Source organism: Geospiza fortis, unplaced genomic scaffold (genome assembly GCF_000277835.1).
Source record: "Geospiza fortis unplaced genomic scaffold, GeoFor_1.0 scaffold173, whole genome shotgun sequence".
Lineage (NCBI taxonomy): Eukaryota > Metazoa > Chordata > Aves > Passeriformes > Thraupidae > Geospiza > Geospiza fortis.
Window position 1 is genome coordinate 5683630 of NW_005054334.1, and position 18863 is coordinate 5702492.

Consider the following 18863-nt stretch of genomic DNA (forward strand, 5'->3'; position numbering starts at 1 on the left):
GATTTTCATTGTCCAAACAGGGGTTAAAAGGGCTTCTCTCTCTCTCGTCTCCCGGGGAGAGGGCTGCCCAATGCTTCCTGGTGCCCCCATCCCCCCTTCCATCTTGAGGGCCCAGCCTACCCTCTCCCGAGCCACATGGCTTTTTCACCTCCCCCGCCCAGCTCAAAGCCGCGCAGGGGAGGTCTTGACTCTTCCCTGACGAGAACTCAAAGAGGAAGCTCCCAAGGTACAGCTCTGCTTTTAACCCCTGTGTTCTCAGAGGCGTATCCAATACCTCAGCGGCCAAAACAGGTGCCAATTTCAGAATCTGAACACCTACTGGCCTCTGGCCTGACCACAGCATATCCCAGAAATCCTACTTCCAGTCAAAACCATGTCACACACAAACAAAATTTCACAGCGCTGCAATATGTTTTGATAGTGTGTGGTTGCATATTTGTGTAATACTCAAAAATACTTTTAACAGCCACTTTATGTGTTGCATTCACATGATTACTCCATTCCCCTTACCCTTAACTGGTACTGTGCTAACTTCCTACCAAACAAGAACAATGCAAGCATGGAAAAAATGAATAACCAGTTACAGTAACCCCTGTGTATTATATAACCTCTCATTTCTTTGGTGCAAAGAGCAGATAATGGCCATCTTATTGAACAGTAAATATATTTATAATACTTTTCAGATTAGTTTTCTGCAGCTTTTAAAAGCTATTATCCATGCCTGCAGTAATGGCATAATCAGTGAGATTGTTTTAATATCTCTCCCAATTTTTTCGGCCTCAAATGACAAATCTGACCCTACAATATACAAGAATATTTACTTATTAAAAACTGCTCTCAGTACTTGGGGGTAGTTTAAGTAACACAGATACAGTTGCAGGGAAAGACAATAACTTTGAAAGTCAGGTGAGAATGGATTCACTTTAACTGTGTTCCTTAAAACAGCCATCCAATTCAGCTACATGATGTCCTCCTAACAACTTTGTAATTTAGTTTTTTAATTAGTCTCAGGCAAAGGTTCCACCTCACAGATAAGAGCTAGTGGCATTTTAAACAGCCCAAACATAACCCCATGGTCAGAGACAAAAGTCAAGCAGCCCATTTGACATATATAACTGTATATGTTTATTTTGAGTGATAAAACCATGAAATGCAAGGAAACATATTCATCAATAACGCTTCAACAACATAGAATTAATAGCTGCTTATAAATTGTACGCTGACATATCCACTTTGCTCACATTATTTCCTAAGAGACATAAAGTTGGTTACACATTGCAGAGTAATGTGATAGGAGTTATACTTTATTAATGTTTTACGAGATGGATTTCCAATAGTCAGCAAAATAGCTTAAATTAAACTGTAGTTCAACCAAAGAAATTAAGGTGTGCCAGAAACAATGGGAAATGGATAGGACACTGGTGGACTTTTATTTAATGAACTAATAGTAGCTGTAAAGTGAAATGCACAGGTGAAATTTAGACTAAAAACCAGATTTACTCCTTAAGAAGATAAATTGCACATGAAGTAGGTTAAGAAGATAAACTGCACATGAAGTAGGAACAGGATAAAAAAGACTATTCACCTGACCAGGTGTTTTAATAACTATAATGCAAACAATTCTTGAAGATTGACTTATGCCAGACATTTTCAACACATCAAACCCTGTTTAGATTTGTTCACTGTTACTTTATGTTACAGTGTAAGAAAACTGCTTTCATAGATTCTCTCAGTATACCAGAGCTATATTTATATATTATATATAATATATATCTAAATCCTGTATCTATAACCGGGATTTGTACTAAAATACTTTTAAACCATTCTAAAGATCTGCTATATAATTAAAAATGCCTCTGCCTCTGTAACAATAACATTTGCCCCAATGCAGTGAAAGTGCTCGTCATGTCTTCAGAAATGCAACTCAAGGACCTGAGGCACTGGAATGGCCATGGATAAAATGACTGGGACCAAATAACAACTCTTAAATTTCTGTGTACACAGGAAAAAGCTGAAGATGAAAGACTAATACAAGTAGTAAGGTGTTCCCTTCCACATCCCTGCAGCCACTCCTTTTGGAGCAAGAAGCAGAGAGAAAAGCTGAAAAGAAGAAAACAGTCACACAGCAAAATCATACATCCAAGCTGCATATGGAAAACTTTAGCAACTACTGAGAAGCAGCTCAGTTCAGGATAACCAGAGGTACTAGACTAAAACCACAACAAACCCAAGAACAAATTCCATTTCAAAGCATCCTTCCAATGCCTTCAGGTATTCAACACTGCACAGTGGAGCACTTCACATGGTACAGAAAAGGTGCACATAAACAAAGAAAATTTAACATACTTTAAAAGATACCATGCCAACTTCATATAAACAAGAAATAATTTGAGTACCCCTTAAAGTAACAGCTGAGATTTCCAAACTTAACAGGAAAGCACAGGGAAAACAATTCCTGTATTCACAACACTAGTACCAAAGCTGAATTATGACAGTGAGATGCAAAACTAAATTTATGGAAGCATTATATAAGGAACCAGTTATTCTTCACTGTTTTCAGGATCATCTCCATCAAAGAAAATGGAATTTAATCAATAACATAGCAGTCACTATTAATTTAGTTGACTTAGACTAAGCGCTTGGGGTTTTTTGTTGTTGTTTGGGTTTTTGGTGTTTTTTCTATTTGCTTGTTGGGATTTTTTTGGTTGGGGGTTTTTGGTTGGTTTTGCTTTTTAGGGATTTTTTTGCAACTGAAATGAAACTATCTTATTTTAGGAGAAGATCTAATTAGAAAACTCAAGAAACATAGAAGATAAACTTCTTTCAAAGAATATTTCTTATATTTGGATTTTTAAAATTAATTTTAAATGATGATTGGCAATTTTGCATTAAATTTGCAGCCAAAGTATAAATCTAAATTTAGACAACAAATTATATTTAACCTGTTGGTTCACCAAACAGGTTCACTTATAGCAGAAAAATAATGGAAAAAGACCCAAAACCTGTTACCCTGCTATTCTGAGGTTCTCTGCTGATACTGCAACTGAGGAGTACAATAATGTCCATTTTGACATAATTTATTATGTTCACACAGCATGACCTGTACTGCCATGAACAGCACTGACTTGAAACTTGACTCCCTGCTCCCTGTATCACTGTACTCACAGCCAAAACTGACTTTACAGAAGCTGCAAAATATGCATTTGGCTCATTTTTTCTAGAAATAAAATACATGTAGGAAAGATTTATTTAACACTTTAGGTGGGAGGGGAAAGAGGAGAAAGATTTTTTCAGTTTTGGAAAGTCAGAAAGACGTTCTACTAATTAGAAATCAAAGTTTACCAGAAAGTTTAGTAAATAATGACGCCAGGTCTTGTGAAGCAATAATACTTCCAGCCCAAATGAGGAATACTTTCTAATTAAAAAACAAACAAACAAAAAATCCTCCCATACAAAAACCCAGAAGGTAGTAATATTGCAGTCAGTAGCCTTGAAGAGTCAGGTTCAAACTGAAGGTAGTAAGAGGACACTGTATAATTGGTGCCAACAGAATTAGAATTTAACAAATGAGAATCCAAATATACCCAATTATAAGCCAACAGAACAGAAGTCAAGTTAGAAGCCAAATGATAATCAAAAAGAATGAGAGACATGCCAAGACTGGCCTAGAGAGTCTCTTTTTCTATTTTAGTCACCAACTAGATTTGTGTTGGAGAATGAAGCAATTTGCTGTTGCACTAAGTCATCCAGATGCAGTAAGAACCAGAGCAGGGTATGTGGTCAGTATGACCAGAGTATGCAGCAAGAGGGAACACAGAATCATCTGGCAACACGCTTGTCTTGTTCCTGGAAGATAAATGTTCAGTGCCAGTATACTGGAAGAAGCAACTACCTGAGACAAAGGTGGTAACTTTTTTCTGGGAGAGGACAGTAATACATACCCATCCGAGTGGAAGTTTAGAGTCAATTTAGAGATTAATTTTGCCAGTTTTGCTGAGTTATTAATTCCACGAATCCCTAAATTTCGAAATCTGTGTTACCCTAAAATATCCTACAAGTTACTGCACAGTTCTCCTATATTTTGAGAACTGTTCACCCTTAGTTTTTCACTTTTTCTTCTTGCCATTAGAAAGGATCACTTTCTCGACCATCTCTAATTGATTTACTTTAGGCTTGACAAAATGACTCATGCTTGCTTTCCTCTAGTCATTTATGTAATGAATTAACACTCCTACTAAGGAAGCAGGACTGTGTAGAAGTAATTTCTATATTAACAATTACATCTGTTCAACTATCTCAATCATATCTGAGTTTAAGATCACTAAAGAACTTTTAAAACCTTTTAACCGTTATCACGATCCGTTAGAAAATGGAGCACTGTGTTGGTCTTACACTTTGGAAAATTGATGCAGTAAGTATGAATAATTGACACAAGGTCACAAAAGTAAATATTATCAGCCAAGATAAAAACTCCAACATTCAGGCATCAAGTCCTCTGTACAGACTATAGCAGTGTCTATATTGACTATACACTATAACAGAGTGATAAATCTCATTCAAAATTTGAAAGCCTATCCCAACAAGGAAGTTTTCCACAGAATTAAGAGTTTATCATGGTCAATTTGTCATTTCAGCTGCGACTTTTCCCTATTTTGTCCATTGTTGAGCAACATCAACACTTCAAGTGAAGTCCTTAGTATGATAAACCATGTGAAGTGCATCTGTGTACACGCATTTGAAACGGACAAAACAATTTTTATTTCATCGTTAATATATGGAAAACAGTTTTAAATGCTACACTGTTTCTTCTTCCAAAGTGGACCAACCATAATCTGTAATTCTATAACCAGTTTTCTATTTTTATTTACCAGAAGATCTCTTGTCAGGATCTATGATGAAAATTATTCACATCCACTATGCTGAGAATTTCTAACCTGTGAAAATCTACAGAAAAGATAATGACAGGACCAGTTTACTGACCTGAAGAAGTCAAAACCAAAAATATTTGGACAGGGTTCAGTGAGGAAGAACAAGATGTACTTCTTGTGAATTATATATACTGGCAAAGATTGGGTGCAAAGATGATGTGACATGTAATGAAGGGGGTTGGTGAGAGGAAATACAAAAAAAAACCCCTCTCACAAGTTAGGCACAGAGACAACACAAACACTAATTACCTGTCATTTAAACAAGAAATTGTTTTCAGCTCTTTTGAGAATGTTTTCCCCATTTCATGCACAACCAAAGAGATCCCAATTTTAATACCACACATATCAATAATGCCCTCGGAGAACAGAATGACTGGAATATTAAGCCAAAAATATTAAATAGGAAAGACCTCCAATGCAAATCTGCAGCTTACAGAGAAAACCAATTTAGAAGAAGGTTAAAAAAAAAAAGAGCAAACAAAGGCACAGTCCTCTGGTAGGTGTGATAAGAATTTGAACAGAGGGTGACAGTGGTTAAGCAATTCCAGGTGTTTTCATGCGTATGTATATATTTTTAGTGCACCTGTGTCTATTTCATTCAGCTTCTACTTTCTTGGTGCTCTTCAGTAATCAAGTATTTGATTTGTAAGATGCTACATTAGTGCCAGCAGTCACAAAATAGTATGATAAATAACACTCTTCACAAAATATAAAAGCCACTCTCTTAGTGAAGAAAGCATATCTTCAGCTAAGTGGAAATCAATATCTCCCTTTAATGTTTTTTAAATAACTCTGCTCAGCCACTTGGAAGAGTCCCAGCTGCCACAAAAAGTCATACAAACTCCAAGCCCTCCACAGTTTGAATTTCTGCTCCATAGCTGACATCTTGAATGCAAACAGGATACCTCTTGCTGAATTAGGCCATAAGGAATTTCCTTCATAGACCAAATAAAAAACCAAATCTGATAATTTTTCCACTTTAGCAATTCATCTGAAATCAGTTCTATTACAGAAGCATCAAGTCATGGGTTCTTGTTTTATCACACGCTTTATAAAGACAGGTTTGCTACAATAGCCTTGAAGGGGACCAGCAGTTAGGTTCCCACTGGTCATGCTCTTGGGGAGAAACACCTTGGATGAACTGTGGTTCAACAGGACCGGGCTTTTGCAATTCAGAGCTGGCTGTCCCTCAGGGACTAAAGCCACAGAGTTAGTGCCAGGTGGCACCACAGATTTTGTAGGGAATAAAATTTTGTTTTGTTCTAGAACAGTACGCTTTACAGAGGAGGTGGATGCACCAGATACTGATTCTTTTCTCACTTCATTTGGGATCTTGCTATAGTGATAACTGGGGGCATTGTTTTCCATTATACCTGACCAGGCCCTGTAGCGAACCTCTGCAGATCCCCAGTAGTGCCTAATAGCAGACTCAGAGCGATGGCCTGTCACTGCCATTATTTCCCTAGGCCCCAGTCCTGCTTCACAGAGTAGCTGGATGGTGGTAGTTCGGAGAGAATGATTGGTGTACCGCTGAGAGAGCCTGGCTGCCACACTTATCCTGGGCATCATGGTACCCAGGTAGTTCACACCCATTGGTTCTCTTTTGTACCAGACAGGCTGTTCTTGCATTTGCTCTGACGTTAGCTTTAGAGGGTGCAGGTAAAAGGCAGGGGGTTCTGGAGGCAACTTGGACAAATAAAGTTCCAAGGAAAATACAGGACAGTTTGGGTCCCCAGGCATATCATACATTTTACCCATTTTATGAGGATCTTCTCCATTTCTGCCTTTGCCAGGATATCTAAACATAGCATATCGACGCCCGTTCTTGTCCTTCTCAACCACAAATGCATCTGGAGCCAGATCTCTCAGAATTTCCCTCCCTCGCTTGGCAAAATGCAACTGCAAATCAAACCACACCTTGTTGATGAGTGCCAGGGGACTGTGCAAACCCAGCACACCAGATTGCTTAATCTTACGCAAGTCCTCGGCAGCTATAGGAGGATGGTGGTGAGTCTCATCCTTCCCCTGCATGCGCAGCATCTTCAGCACGCTCACAAACACCATGTTTGCACTGGCAAACTCTTTGTCCTTCATTAAGCAAATCTGACGATTGTAAGGTGGCATTTTGAGATGCCGGTTTAAGCCAGCACGCATTGACTTGTAGCTTGCCACACTGTAGGTATTTCCATCGTGATTTCTTATTGTGTAATAAAACTCTCTTAAGATATCATTGAGTTCACTTACTGGGACCAATTCAAAGCTAGGATCCTTGCCGTTTTTGGCCAGCCACTGTTTTAATAGGTTAGCTGCCCAGCCAGTCTGCTTGTGGGTGTTTTTGATGCTCTTAGCATCCTCTTCCTCTTCCTCCAAGCCAAAGAGGACATCCTCAGGGAAGTTAAAATTCCTCTGTGCTGCTTCTACTGCTTCTTTATTTTCTGATGGAGTCTCTTCCTGTTTCAACTGCTTTTCGAAACAATTGATCAAAGTTGTACCATCAAATATGCCACAGGTATACGGCACACAGCGAACTACTTTATGATCTGAGAGCTGTGAAGTGTGGAGTCATACATAATATTTTGGATTTTACCTAACAAAAAGCAGGTGGCATTAACTGGGTTTTTCAAATGAACGGCATGTCAATTCCATACCTCACTAGTCAATTAAAATGCATCGGGTTTTTCTTTTTTAACCATGGCATTACACATGCCTTAATTGATTTCACGGAAGGTAAACCTAGAACATACACTACACAACAGAAGACTGAAAACCAGAAAACATCCTATGTCTTATTTCCCTCCTTCTAGCTCATCTTCCACTGCTAAATACTATTAGCATACACAATCTTTCCAATTTTTTTCCCAGGTTTCAGGCTCTAACTGAAGAAAAATTCCAAAATATGCATCTTATACTGAAAATTAAAGAGTAAAACTGTACTACTGTCATCCATTATGGTAATGGATTTCCCATGTATCAAGTACAGACAAGGGTTTTGAATAGCTATAATCCACAGGTATCTTTGAAAAATTAAGTTCCAAACAACCTTTATCTTAATTGAAAGGTAAGAGTGAGGCATAGTTTATACTCTAAAATACTGACTACCTTTGCCAGATTACTTTCAGCAGGTGAAAACCAGAATATTGTCCTGTATATTTTCTTCTTGCTTTGAAATACAAGTTAGATTAACTGCACCTTGAGACACTAATGAATTTGGAAATGTTGTCTAGAAGAAATTAACTTTATTCCTCTAAATAACATGACTTCTAATTAATAGCAAGAGTTATGTATGAGGTGCTTGTTGAAACATCTATAGACAGAAAGAAAATTATTTATGAAGAATTTAAAATAGCTTAATTTCAAACTTTAAATTTCAAAGTCCAACAAATTTTAGACAAGGAATCCAGAAGTATTGCAAGCTATCCTTTATCATGAAGCAGCTATTCCTGAAGAAGGTTTCTTATCCTTTTTTATCCTCCCATGATATATGGCAATCAAACATTAGAATTCCAATTTTAACTTCTGGATTAGTGTAGGAATGAGAGCAGTGTGATAATTTATAAAATATTTGCAGCTATATAAGTTCAAGCCATTCAGACGAAGATTGGGCAGTCTTTTCTTTGTATGCTAGCTCTGTTTTAGCAGACAACTTTTAGTCTGCTCCTGATTTACCAACTTGTCTACCTACAGAAATCCCATCAGAACACTTCTGAAAAAATTATCAGAAGCTCATGCTGTAACAGTGAATCAAAAGAAGAATAATATAAACTGAGAGAACTAGAAAGGATGGCACAAAAGAAACTAAAATTGTTCAATTATAATCAATAAAGATAATCTCCTGTGGATTGTAACTTTAGAATTTTATACAGAAACAATCAACAGCCTACCTGTGTTGTTCCCTCAGCAGGTCGCTTGTTTGCCGAAGTATCTGTTGGTGGCCTGCTTGTCTGGTTTTCTGAGGGGTCAAAAAATTGTTCATTTGCAGTATCAACTCAGTACTACTTATTGCTACCCACTAGCCATATTTGAAGGCAATATTCAAAACTGTTTGACACTAAACATTCAATATGTGACATATTTTACATTTAGCCCCAGTTTTCAATTATAAGTATTCAAGTTTGATTGACGTGTTCCTTTCCTTGTAAGTTTGACAGTATATTAAAAGCATTTTATGAGCAATTTCCTTGCCTGAGCACAAAGTATAACTCCAACCTCTCCTCCCCCTGTATGCATATTGATAAGCTATTCAACTAAAAATTAATACAATTGTTAGATATTTCTGTACAAAAAAAGACCCGACTGAAAAAAGGATGCTTAAACAGACTGCAAAATATATAACTGAGGCAAGGAGACTGAGTATCTTTAGTAGCTCAGCAAAATATTAAACTAGTAATTTAAGAAGCTGTTTTAATATTTGATGCAAATATATAAATTCAAATTCGGTTCTCATTCCTTTTCATTTTAACAAGAGCTTATCAGCAACACTGCTGGCCCAAATCAGTGTTCCAGTTCTGGTGAGAAAACTACTAGGGTATAAAGTAAATCTATGGAAACTGCATAAAATGAGACATTCTTTGAACACATAGGTCCTCCCTTTTTTCACTGTATCTCATCAGCCACAACCCTTTTTCTGTTGTCTTAAATCACTTCTTTTCGCTTTAGAGCTAGGAGCCAATATAAAACATAAATGTCTAACTCTACAGAGCACGTATTTTAGCATAGGTAACTTAGATACAGGAAAATGAAATGAAACTTGTTCTGATGTCAAGTTCTGCTTGAGATCCTTCTAGCTTATATTGTGCCAATCAGGCACTTGCTATAACTCCAACACTTACAAATCCTGAAATCCCACCTATTATAAAAAAAATTTAAGGTATGTAAAATCAGAAGTGCAGACAACCATCAGGGCAGGACCAAAGATTGAGAAAAATAATTAATCTAATTATTGTTATTTGAGCATTTATTGTATTTAGAGACTTTATTTAAATACTGTAAGCACACTCCTTTGGAACTAGGTTCATATTCAATTGGTTTTTTTCTACCATTTTGTTTACTTTTAAGTGTTGTTAAAATTAAGTTACAATTATACTTTCCTTTCAGTATGCCTTTACTTAGAAAGGTAGTTCATATTATTCTCAGAGGCTGTGTTAAAATTAAATACCAAGTTCTTAATGACAGGAGTTTGACTTCACGCTAGCAATTATATAAATCAAATTCTAAATAAAACAAAGCTTACAAAGCCACACTGCTGACTCCAAGGGGAGTTTACTTTCAACAATGTCTGAAACAGATCTGTCATAGAGATTATTTTGATCTTGAAAATTTCAACAGAAACGCAACCTAGAAGAACCATCTCTGTAAAACACTAATAAACGATTTTCCACAGAATGCAGTTTTATGTTTCCCTGTGACCACTATCTTCCTCTGCCAGTGTCAACATTCAAGCACAACTTACCAATCTTAGGTGCTGCAATGGTGGGTGGTTCAGTAGGAGCTGTACTATTAAATGCAGGGAGAGGAAGCTTCATCTGTAGGGGTGCTCGACTGGCAGTCGCATTATAAAGTCCTGGAGTACCCACTGCGGGCAAAGAAGTCCTTGTGGTCTGTGCAACAGGATGTGAAGTAGGAACAGCCTGTACTGCCAACGTTGTGCCTATTGACCCAGCACTGGCTGTAGAGGTCCTCAGAATACCAGGACTGGGCACAAGTGGGATGTTATTTGGTTTAGTTGTGTTAGTTGATGCCAAAGACACTGTCGTTTTGGTAAGGCTACCAACTGTAGACGAGTTTTGTACAGATATGAATTCAACGTTGCCTGAGGGCTGGTTAGAGACCAAAGTCCCTGTGTGGCCTTGCAGAAGCTGAGTCTGGGACGACACTGCCACAGGTACATGCAGGATTACAGGCAAAGACTGCAATGAGACAGACACTGACTGAGTGCTGCCAGTGGGCACTGCATTAGTGCCTACAACCGTAGCCGTGTTAGCTGTGGGAAGCACTGCTGTTGTCAAAGAGCTGCTGGAGGACACTGGAGTCTGAAGCTTAGGATGTCCACTGACAACTGCTGGAGAAGCAGCAAGACTGGAAGCAGGCACTACACACAAAAAATAAATAAAAAATTAAGCATTTGAATCAAGTGGGAAGTTTCACTGCAACACGACAAATGGAAACAATTTATGATGAGGGCAGTGAGTCACTGGAACTGGCTGTCCACAGTGACTGGGAACGCCCTATCATTTTAAGTGTTCAGCATCAGGCTGGACAGGGCTTTGAGCAACTTGATCTTGTAAAAGATGACCTGGCCCATGGTGGGAAGGTTGGACTAGATGATCTTTAAAGGTCCCTTCCAACCCAAATACTTCTATGACTCTATGAAAAAAGTGGTGTAGAATTACTTCGTTTTGCAAATAAAGGCTACAGGTACTATTTTTCTGTTGTACACTCTCATGTTCAATGGCCTGGTTAAAGATACAGTCAATACTGAATTTCTGTTTATAAGAAATATCAGGGGAAAAGATATATAAAGAATTATGACAGCAGCTTGAAAAGCTCCAAGATTTAACTGCTGGAAACATAAAATACAGCATTTTAAGCACCCATTATAGAAATGGCAGAGCAACTGGTGCTTCACAAAACACAAGAAAAGAAAAACTATTTCAGTTATGACTAGCTTGTCTTGTATAGGTAGGACCTTGTATCCAGAAGGTTCTACCAAAACCAAGTATTAATGTGTCAGAGAAGATATTGACTTTTATGCAACAAAATTTCAGGATTAATTCTAAAGATCAGGAGCAAAATACACTACTGAAAGCCAGTACATACAAACTGTAAGATAATCCTGTGGGAAAGATTCAGCATTCGATATTAAACTATTTTTACAACCAAGGACTGCAAGACTATAATGAATAAATTAATGGTGAGTTTGAGTCTGTATTCCCTATAAAATTTTAATCTAGAAATTCCATTTCTCAACATGACTCCTTTAAGAAATGAGCTTTATAACTGCTGTTTAGTTTCCAATTCAATTTCTATAGTCATTAGGTACAGAGAAGGGTATCATCAGCATCCTATTATGACCAAGTACAATAAGGGGCCTGAGATACGTCTCAGTTCTTGACAGCCAATTTTGCGGCCATACCCAGCATGCAGTCTACTGAAGCATCTAATTTACCACAAATTCTGCTTGGCCAAATCAACACCTTTTTTTCCATACCTGGTAAGCATACTACACAAATATAAACAGGGAATGCACTAGACAACTAAAAATAATGGTTTTTTTAGGTCGGAAAAAAGGAGTAAAATCAGTTTCGCTCTGTTGGGTTAGTTACTTCTTTAATGGAAAGCAATAGAACTTTTAAGAAGTGTGTTTATAGTCCATAGGGAGTTTCTTACCTGGATTCACAGGGGCTTGAAAAGTTGCTGGTGTGCTCTCTCCTACATTCCTCTTTGACTCCAGCATCTGCCTTACTGTGCCAGCATTTCTAAGGAACAAAATTTGAGTAGGCATTTATCTCAAAAAGCCACATAAGGTATATTTATGAACAGTACAATGGTGAAAAAATCCCTAATTTTACAGCTGTTCTCTTTTTTGAGATTTATTTTTTCAAAACTCACTTTTGCTTCTCAGGCAAATTAACTTTGGCTATTTCCCAAATAAAAAGAGGTATGGAATTATTTATAAATTTTCAAGTCCTTGCACGAAGCTGGTCTTGCACCAAAAGAATTCTCCTGTTCTTGGATTTAAACTTCCACTATTATCTATAAGTTTTTAAACGCTGAAACAGATGTTAAATACTATCTAGATTTAACCAAGAATGGGTTCAATTCTGTCAATTTATGATTTCTGTAAAAGCAAGTCAAATTTTACAAGTGAAGAGCAATGAAGAATAAGGAAAAAACACTTTAATTAAAAAAAGGAAGTACAGAGAGTATCTGAAGTGTCCTATTGTACATTTTAACTCGGTCCCAGTGATGTGCTTTGCTTACCGATATGTGGCATTGTTTACATTTGCAGGGTCAGGTGCTGCTTTCCCTGGAGATACAGGTGCATTTGCCACATTCTACACAGAATGAGAGAGAGAGGCCATAACAGAACAACTTTAAGGCAGCTTGCAAACTTATGCTTTCATTTTATTTCATATCCATTCACTGCTGTGTGAGAGATTCATTTTCTGAAGTCAACATGGCAGGAGAATTTGACATATTGTACAACTACACAAAATCTCCTTGGTCCTACTGCTTCCCTCTCCTATATCTTCTCTTTCCTCTTCCCCCTCTCATCCCTCAGAATCACGGTGGTGGGATGCACTTTTATTTACATGGTACTCTTCATACTGAAGTAAATTCGATTCAGTTATATATAGTTTAAGGTGTTTTCACACTAAAAACAGCTAAAGAAGCTACTGTATAATTCAGAATTACATAACAGATGTTAAGATTTCTTTAACCAAACCAGACAAACCCAATTTGTCAATGCCATTGAATAAACAAGTCACATCTTTCTGCATATAAAATTTTCTTTATTTTCCAACACAAGGTTTAGGCTAACTCAGAAAAAACCCCCAGACCCCAAAAAATCTAATTCTTACTTCCTGTCTCTTCTTCAAGTCCTCCTTGGCTGCTCCAACCCGCTTTGTCAATCTTGCAATTTTAGCCTAAACAGGAAGAAGACGAAAACAAACAAAACCATAAATCCCCAAGAACTATAAAAAATTTTTTATAAACTAAAAGACGTATTACTAAGACATAGTTAAGTCAAAGGCCATTTTCATATCAGGGAAATTATTCTTCCTTGAAAAACAGTACCACTATGTTATTTTTAACTATATTATAGCAGAAAGACACGTATGCATCACAGTCATGGTATCTTAGAGACAAGTTTAATTATTTTCCTTTCTACTCACAACTACACAAACTGAATTCATCTGACATGTTCACACAAAACTACATAAATGAAAGCCTTATATGATGTTATTACTTTGACATTCTAGTTGATGGCTAAAGACACTGGTAAACAAGTATACTGAAAGCATCTTAGCACTTAAGAAGTCAACATAAAATGTCTGTGGCAACAAGAGGAAAGAGTTGTATAGTGGGAAGTGATCTGGCAAACTCCATGTTCTTTTCATAAAAAAGTAAAACGGCCTTATTGTTCAAATTTGTTATGAGATAAGCTTTTAATTGTCCTGTCAGTTCAAAATTCTTTTTTGTGAAGTTCTTCATGTCATCACTATGTACATATTTTCTATAAATAATGCAGGAAAGCATACTGCATTCAACACTAGCTATTTGCCTCCTTGCTAGAACATCAATATTTACACTCTGGGGAAGCATGTGATGTAGGATGTTCCAAGTCCAGTGCTACTGTCCTCTCCTTCCTGCATGTTCCCATTTTTAAGCAGATTTCCAGCTTCATAAAGACCTTAGATATTTTCATACTTGGAATGTTTTGAAAATGCCTAAATGGAACAGCAGAGTGGAAAAGCAGTCTACAAACACCTAATGAATCAGTTTGCCAGATGGAAGATACCCTTTGGAGTTTCTGTATGATTAACTGGTTGCTTCCCTCCTTCTGAGCAGGAAAATAGTTTTACAGCTCAAAAGGAACATTAGTATTTGCTGCTCCCCCCACCACCTCCTCCCCTTGCAGAGTCACAATGGTTTCCCTACTGGCAACTGCAGGAACCTTACTACTAAACATCGAGGAAGTTATTTTTCAATTTGACCCTAGTGTGGAGCTAAACACACAAACACTCACCTGCATTTCAGTAAGCACAGTTTTATGCCTCTTGTTGCATTCTACTTTCTCCATTCGGGTTTTCAAGTCTGCCAGAGTCTTGTCAAATACCGCACACTGTAAAGCGGTAAGTTTTTCTTCTAACAGTCTCTGGATAATCTGCAAAATTGTTATATAAAAAATACAACAATGCAATCCCAAACTTTGGGGAACCACCTATAAAAATATTCTCAACTCTTAATAAATATCTTGCTGTAAACAGAACAATGACAACTGTTGTACCCGGTCAATCAAATAAATCTACAGTCAGCAATAAGCATATGGTTGCACAGCTAAGTTTTCACATCATTTTGGAAAATACAAATGGTTTGCCATTAATTCAACAAATTAATTTCCTTGCAGTATAACACGGGTATAAAATCTTACTATATATAAAAAGAACCTTAACAACAGAAGGTATTCTTTTAAAGTCCAGTGCTTACACAAGTTAATTGTTCTTCTTACTTTTCTATTTTTGAGACGGACATTGGCATTCAATGAACAAAAACTTAAGACATTCAACAAAAACTTTTTTCTGCAATATATTTTCTCCTAGCAAAAATTCAGTGCTGCCTTTTTTGCAGAAGCTAAAAACGTAAGAAAAGACTGGTTTTCACAAAGTTCACTTGACAGAAGTTATTATTTAATATTCTTCTCCCATCTATACCTACTGCACTTTAAAAAGTTTTCATAGGAAATAAAAATAAATAAGCCACTAATGTGGTTCAGTTTTTGCCATCCTACAATTAATGAAGTTGCAACACATGCTAGCTAATGAACTAACAGAAGAACAGCACAATTTTCTTTTCTTCAAGACCACAGGTTCCTTATACAGCAATAGTGCAATCAGGCTATTAACAGCTCTACAAAAATCTGCAAAATGCCAGGTGGATTACACTCTTCTTTGGAGACTGCCTTTTTTTAAAAGCTAGGCACAGAATAAAGTGCATCACATATAAATCATCATGGTGAAATACATCCTTTACTAACATTTTCCATCTAGAGTCACATGAGACTTCAAGAATTTTATACATTTCAAATATAACTCCTGCAGCATAGCTTTCAAATGGTATTTGGTCTCTTCTTAAAAGGAGGGCTATGTAGAACTTTATAAGAATTAAACACCTTTGTTATTTGAATTACATCCAATGTTCAACCACAAAAAAGAGAAAATGTCTGGGGACACAGTGTGCGCAAAAGGACTGCTAATTCAAAGATGGTAACACAAGTGACAGGCATGTGTTTATGTTCTCTGCTCTGCACCTCTATTTTACCTTTTGTAATTTTAGGTCAACATCCTTTCTGGCTGTAATTTTGACTTGGAGCTCTGCTTCATAATCTTCTCCCATGTACCGACGATGTTTAGAATGAACATTGTCCATGTCCTCAGATTTGGAACGCTTTCTCTTTGATGCTTCATCTGGAACAATTAGATAAAACTGCTCATGAGGAACTCCTGAAAAAACAGGTATCTTCAGAATGCCATAATTACCATGAAGTTGTTCTCAGTTTAAGCTTTTTCATGGTAAACCTGTAGGAACGCCTTTGGAAAAACATGCTTGATGACATCCAAGTACAAAACCAGTCCTTCTGGCATCTGTACATTACTGCCCTGTCTGTCAGTTCTGCTTTGTGATTCACCCAGCCACTGTGCTAAATACAAAATGATTCTACTACCACCAGTCCTCTCTCCAGAGCCTCCCTCCAGTTCATCCTGCTCCTATCAGCACTATCTTGTAATGAAACATGGCTTCTGAGAAGCAAAAGAAAATCTCCTTCTGAAAAAGGAATCCTCTTCTCAGAATTCCAGCCAAATAAAACTACATCTCACTTAACTATGCCAGCAATTAACTGTATTTACTTGCCATGAAGTTTTAACTTGTACCTCCAACACCTGACTGAAAAACCATTCAAACTTTTTTTTCACTTCTTGGTTAAGATGGAAAGTAAAAAACTAACAAAAGAACAGGCTCAAAACAGAACTAGATTATTATTAAAAAGGACTTTTACAATGATGAAGCACAAAAGAACCCAAGAGACCTCAGTCACTCCTCCAGCTCCTGGCACTGTGTCCAGAAGGTTCTTGAGGACAAGAGGGACATCTGCTTTTAAATAATCTCCAGATTTACATAACAAGGACCCAGGGAACTAGAGGATTATCAGCTTTACTTCAATCCCTGGGAACATGATGGAGCAAGTAAATCTAGATAGAAATCATCTCAAGGCCTATCAAGAAGATGATGGGGAATTGAATGGATTTATCAAGGGGAAATCAGGCACCATCAGCCTGATAGCCCTCTACGGTGAGACCTCTAGCTCAGTGGATGAGAGGAGAGCATCTTTAATCATGCTTCTGACACCTAAACCATCTTCAAATTCTTGATGTATGGCCTAGATAATTGTACTGGCTCAACTGTTGGGCTCCAGGAGCCATCATTATTGGTACATAGTCCAGTTGGAGCTCAGTAATGCACACCAGCAGATGCCACTGGTACCAACACCACCACCTTCATTCATGACGTAGATAATGGGGTAAGAAGATATCTGCAGCCACTTGCAGGTGATACAAAACTGGAAGGAGTGATTTGTACACTCCTAAGTAGTTATGCTGCCATTCAGTCACACTGACAAACTGGAGAAATGGGCAAGCAAGAACCTCATGAAGTTTAAGAAAAGGAGATGCCAAAGTGCTACACTTGGATAGCAATAAAACCATGCATTAGTACAGGTTGGGAATTCACTGGCTGGAAAACCCCTTTTCAGAAAAGGCCCTGGTGGTCTCCATGTATATGAAGCTGATCATGGGCCAGCAATGTGCCCTGTTGGCAAAGAAGGTCAACAACATTCTTGGCTGCCTGAGAATGAGTACTGACAGCAGGCTGAGGGAGGTTAGAGGTTCCCCTCTAACCAGGGAATGTGAGCCTGAACCTTGAGTCTTTTGTCCAGTTCTGGGTTTCTATTTACAAAAAAATATGGGAGCATACTGGAGAGAGTGCAGTGTAGAGTCACCAAGATGTTTTTGAGATAGGAGCATTCATCAAGAGCTGGAATTGTTCAATTGGAGAAGGCCATTGGGGAAGACTTTATCATGGGTGTGAATTACCTGACAGGTGGAGAATAACCAGAGCAAGACTCTTAGTGAGTAGCAGCGACAGGACAAGAGAAATGGATGTAAACTGAAATACAAGAATTTCCACTCAAACATTTAAAAACTTTTTTACTGTGAGGGTGGTCAAACACTGGGATCAGAACACGGGAAATTTGTGGAATCTTAGTCTGTGGAAATACTCAAAACCTGTCAGGACATAGTTCTGGGCAAATTGCTTTCTAATTGACCCAGTTTTTAACAGGGGCATTGGACTAGATAATCATCGAAAGTCCCTTCCAAACCTAATGATTCTGTGCTTCTAAAATATACAACACAGTGAAACACAATGGTTTTAACATTACATACTTTTCTCTATTTGTATCTCCTCTTCTTTGTGGGCCTCTTCTCCTTCTTTATCTTCACATTCCTTTTTTCTCTCCCCCTCCACCTCTTCTATAAACAGAAGAAAAAAATCCACACTTTCTGAGATCTACAAAAGTCTTGTAACAGTCCTATTTTGACTAATTAATGTAAAAAACATATGAAAAAAAAACCATGTGAGGGAAGGCAAGAGAAATAATCATGACAAAGAGGGAATGCAGATATGAAAAAACTAAGGGAATACCCTCAAAACAAAAATTTGAACTATCATGCAACACATTAAGACTCACTTTTGAATTTGCTTAACATTTTAACCAGAATTACCGAAGTGTAATTATGAGGGAAACATGCTTCAGTTACTTCTGAAATATGATATATTTTTAATGCAGCTGAAGTTCTCAACAATTTATTTTAGCTTACTTCCCCACTTAGTGACAAAGCACAAAAATTTCAGTAACAAAATACTAAAATACTAATATGTTTCTCTATTTACAATTGGCAACTTCAACCATAATCTTAATGGTAGGAAAGGCCTAGATTTAGGTTAACAAATATGAATTTTAATTTGAAGTTTCTCGCTAATACAAAGTATCACAACTTAAGACTAGCCATTTAAAAATATTCAGTTTAGGAAACACTTAAAAGAAGAAAAACCTGAAGCCATCAAACATACAAAGATAAAAATGGTAGCACTTCC

The 18863-nt window shown here is 37.4% G+C and overlaps 2 protein-coding genes across 5 annotated transcripts in view; both read right to left on the reverse strand.

Annotated features, from left to right (window-relative positions):
- The window catches only part of ATF7IP (activating transcription factor 7 interacting protein), an 82575-nt gene that overhangs the window by 23865 nt on the left and 39847 nt on the right, over positions 1 to 18863 (reverse strand). For all 4 annotated transcript variants that reach the window (XM_031057780.1, XM_031057777.1, XM_031057778.1 and 1 more), the window contains exons 3-10: positions 18152 to 18238; positions 15972 to 16117; positions 14680 to 14817; positions 13511 to 13576; positions 12909 to 12982; positions 12315 to 12403; positions 10378 to 11016; positions 8810 to 8877 (exon numbers count right to left, since the gene is read on the reverse strand). In XM_031057780.1, coding sequence (XP_030913640.1) covers positions 8810 to 8877; positions 10378 to 11016; positions 12315 to 12403; positions 12909 to 12982; positions 13511 to 13576; positions 14680 to 14817; positions 15972 to 16117; positions 18152 to 18238 — 1307 coding nt within the window. The remainder of the gene's footprint in view (positions 1 to 8809; positions 8878 to 10377; positions 11017 to 12314; positions 12404 to 12908; positions 12983 to 13510; positions 13577 to 14679; positions 14818 to 15971; positions 16118 to 18151; positions 18239 to 18863) is intronic.
- LOC115947965 lies at positions 1102 to 8130 on the reverse strand. Its single transcript, XM_031057781.1, has one exon. The coding sequence runs from the start codon at positions 7080 to 7082 to the stop codon at positions 5946 to 5948; it is 1137 nt and encodes a 378-aa protein (XP_030913641.1). The 5' UTR covers positions 7083 to 8130; the 3' UTR covers positions 1102 to 5945.

Coding starts and splice junctions, on each gene's coding strand:
- LOC115947965 (XM_031057781.1), bottom strand. CDS start 7,082: ATGCGTGCTGGCTTAAACCGGCATCTCAAAATGCCACCTTACAATCGT.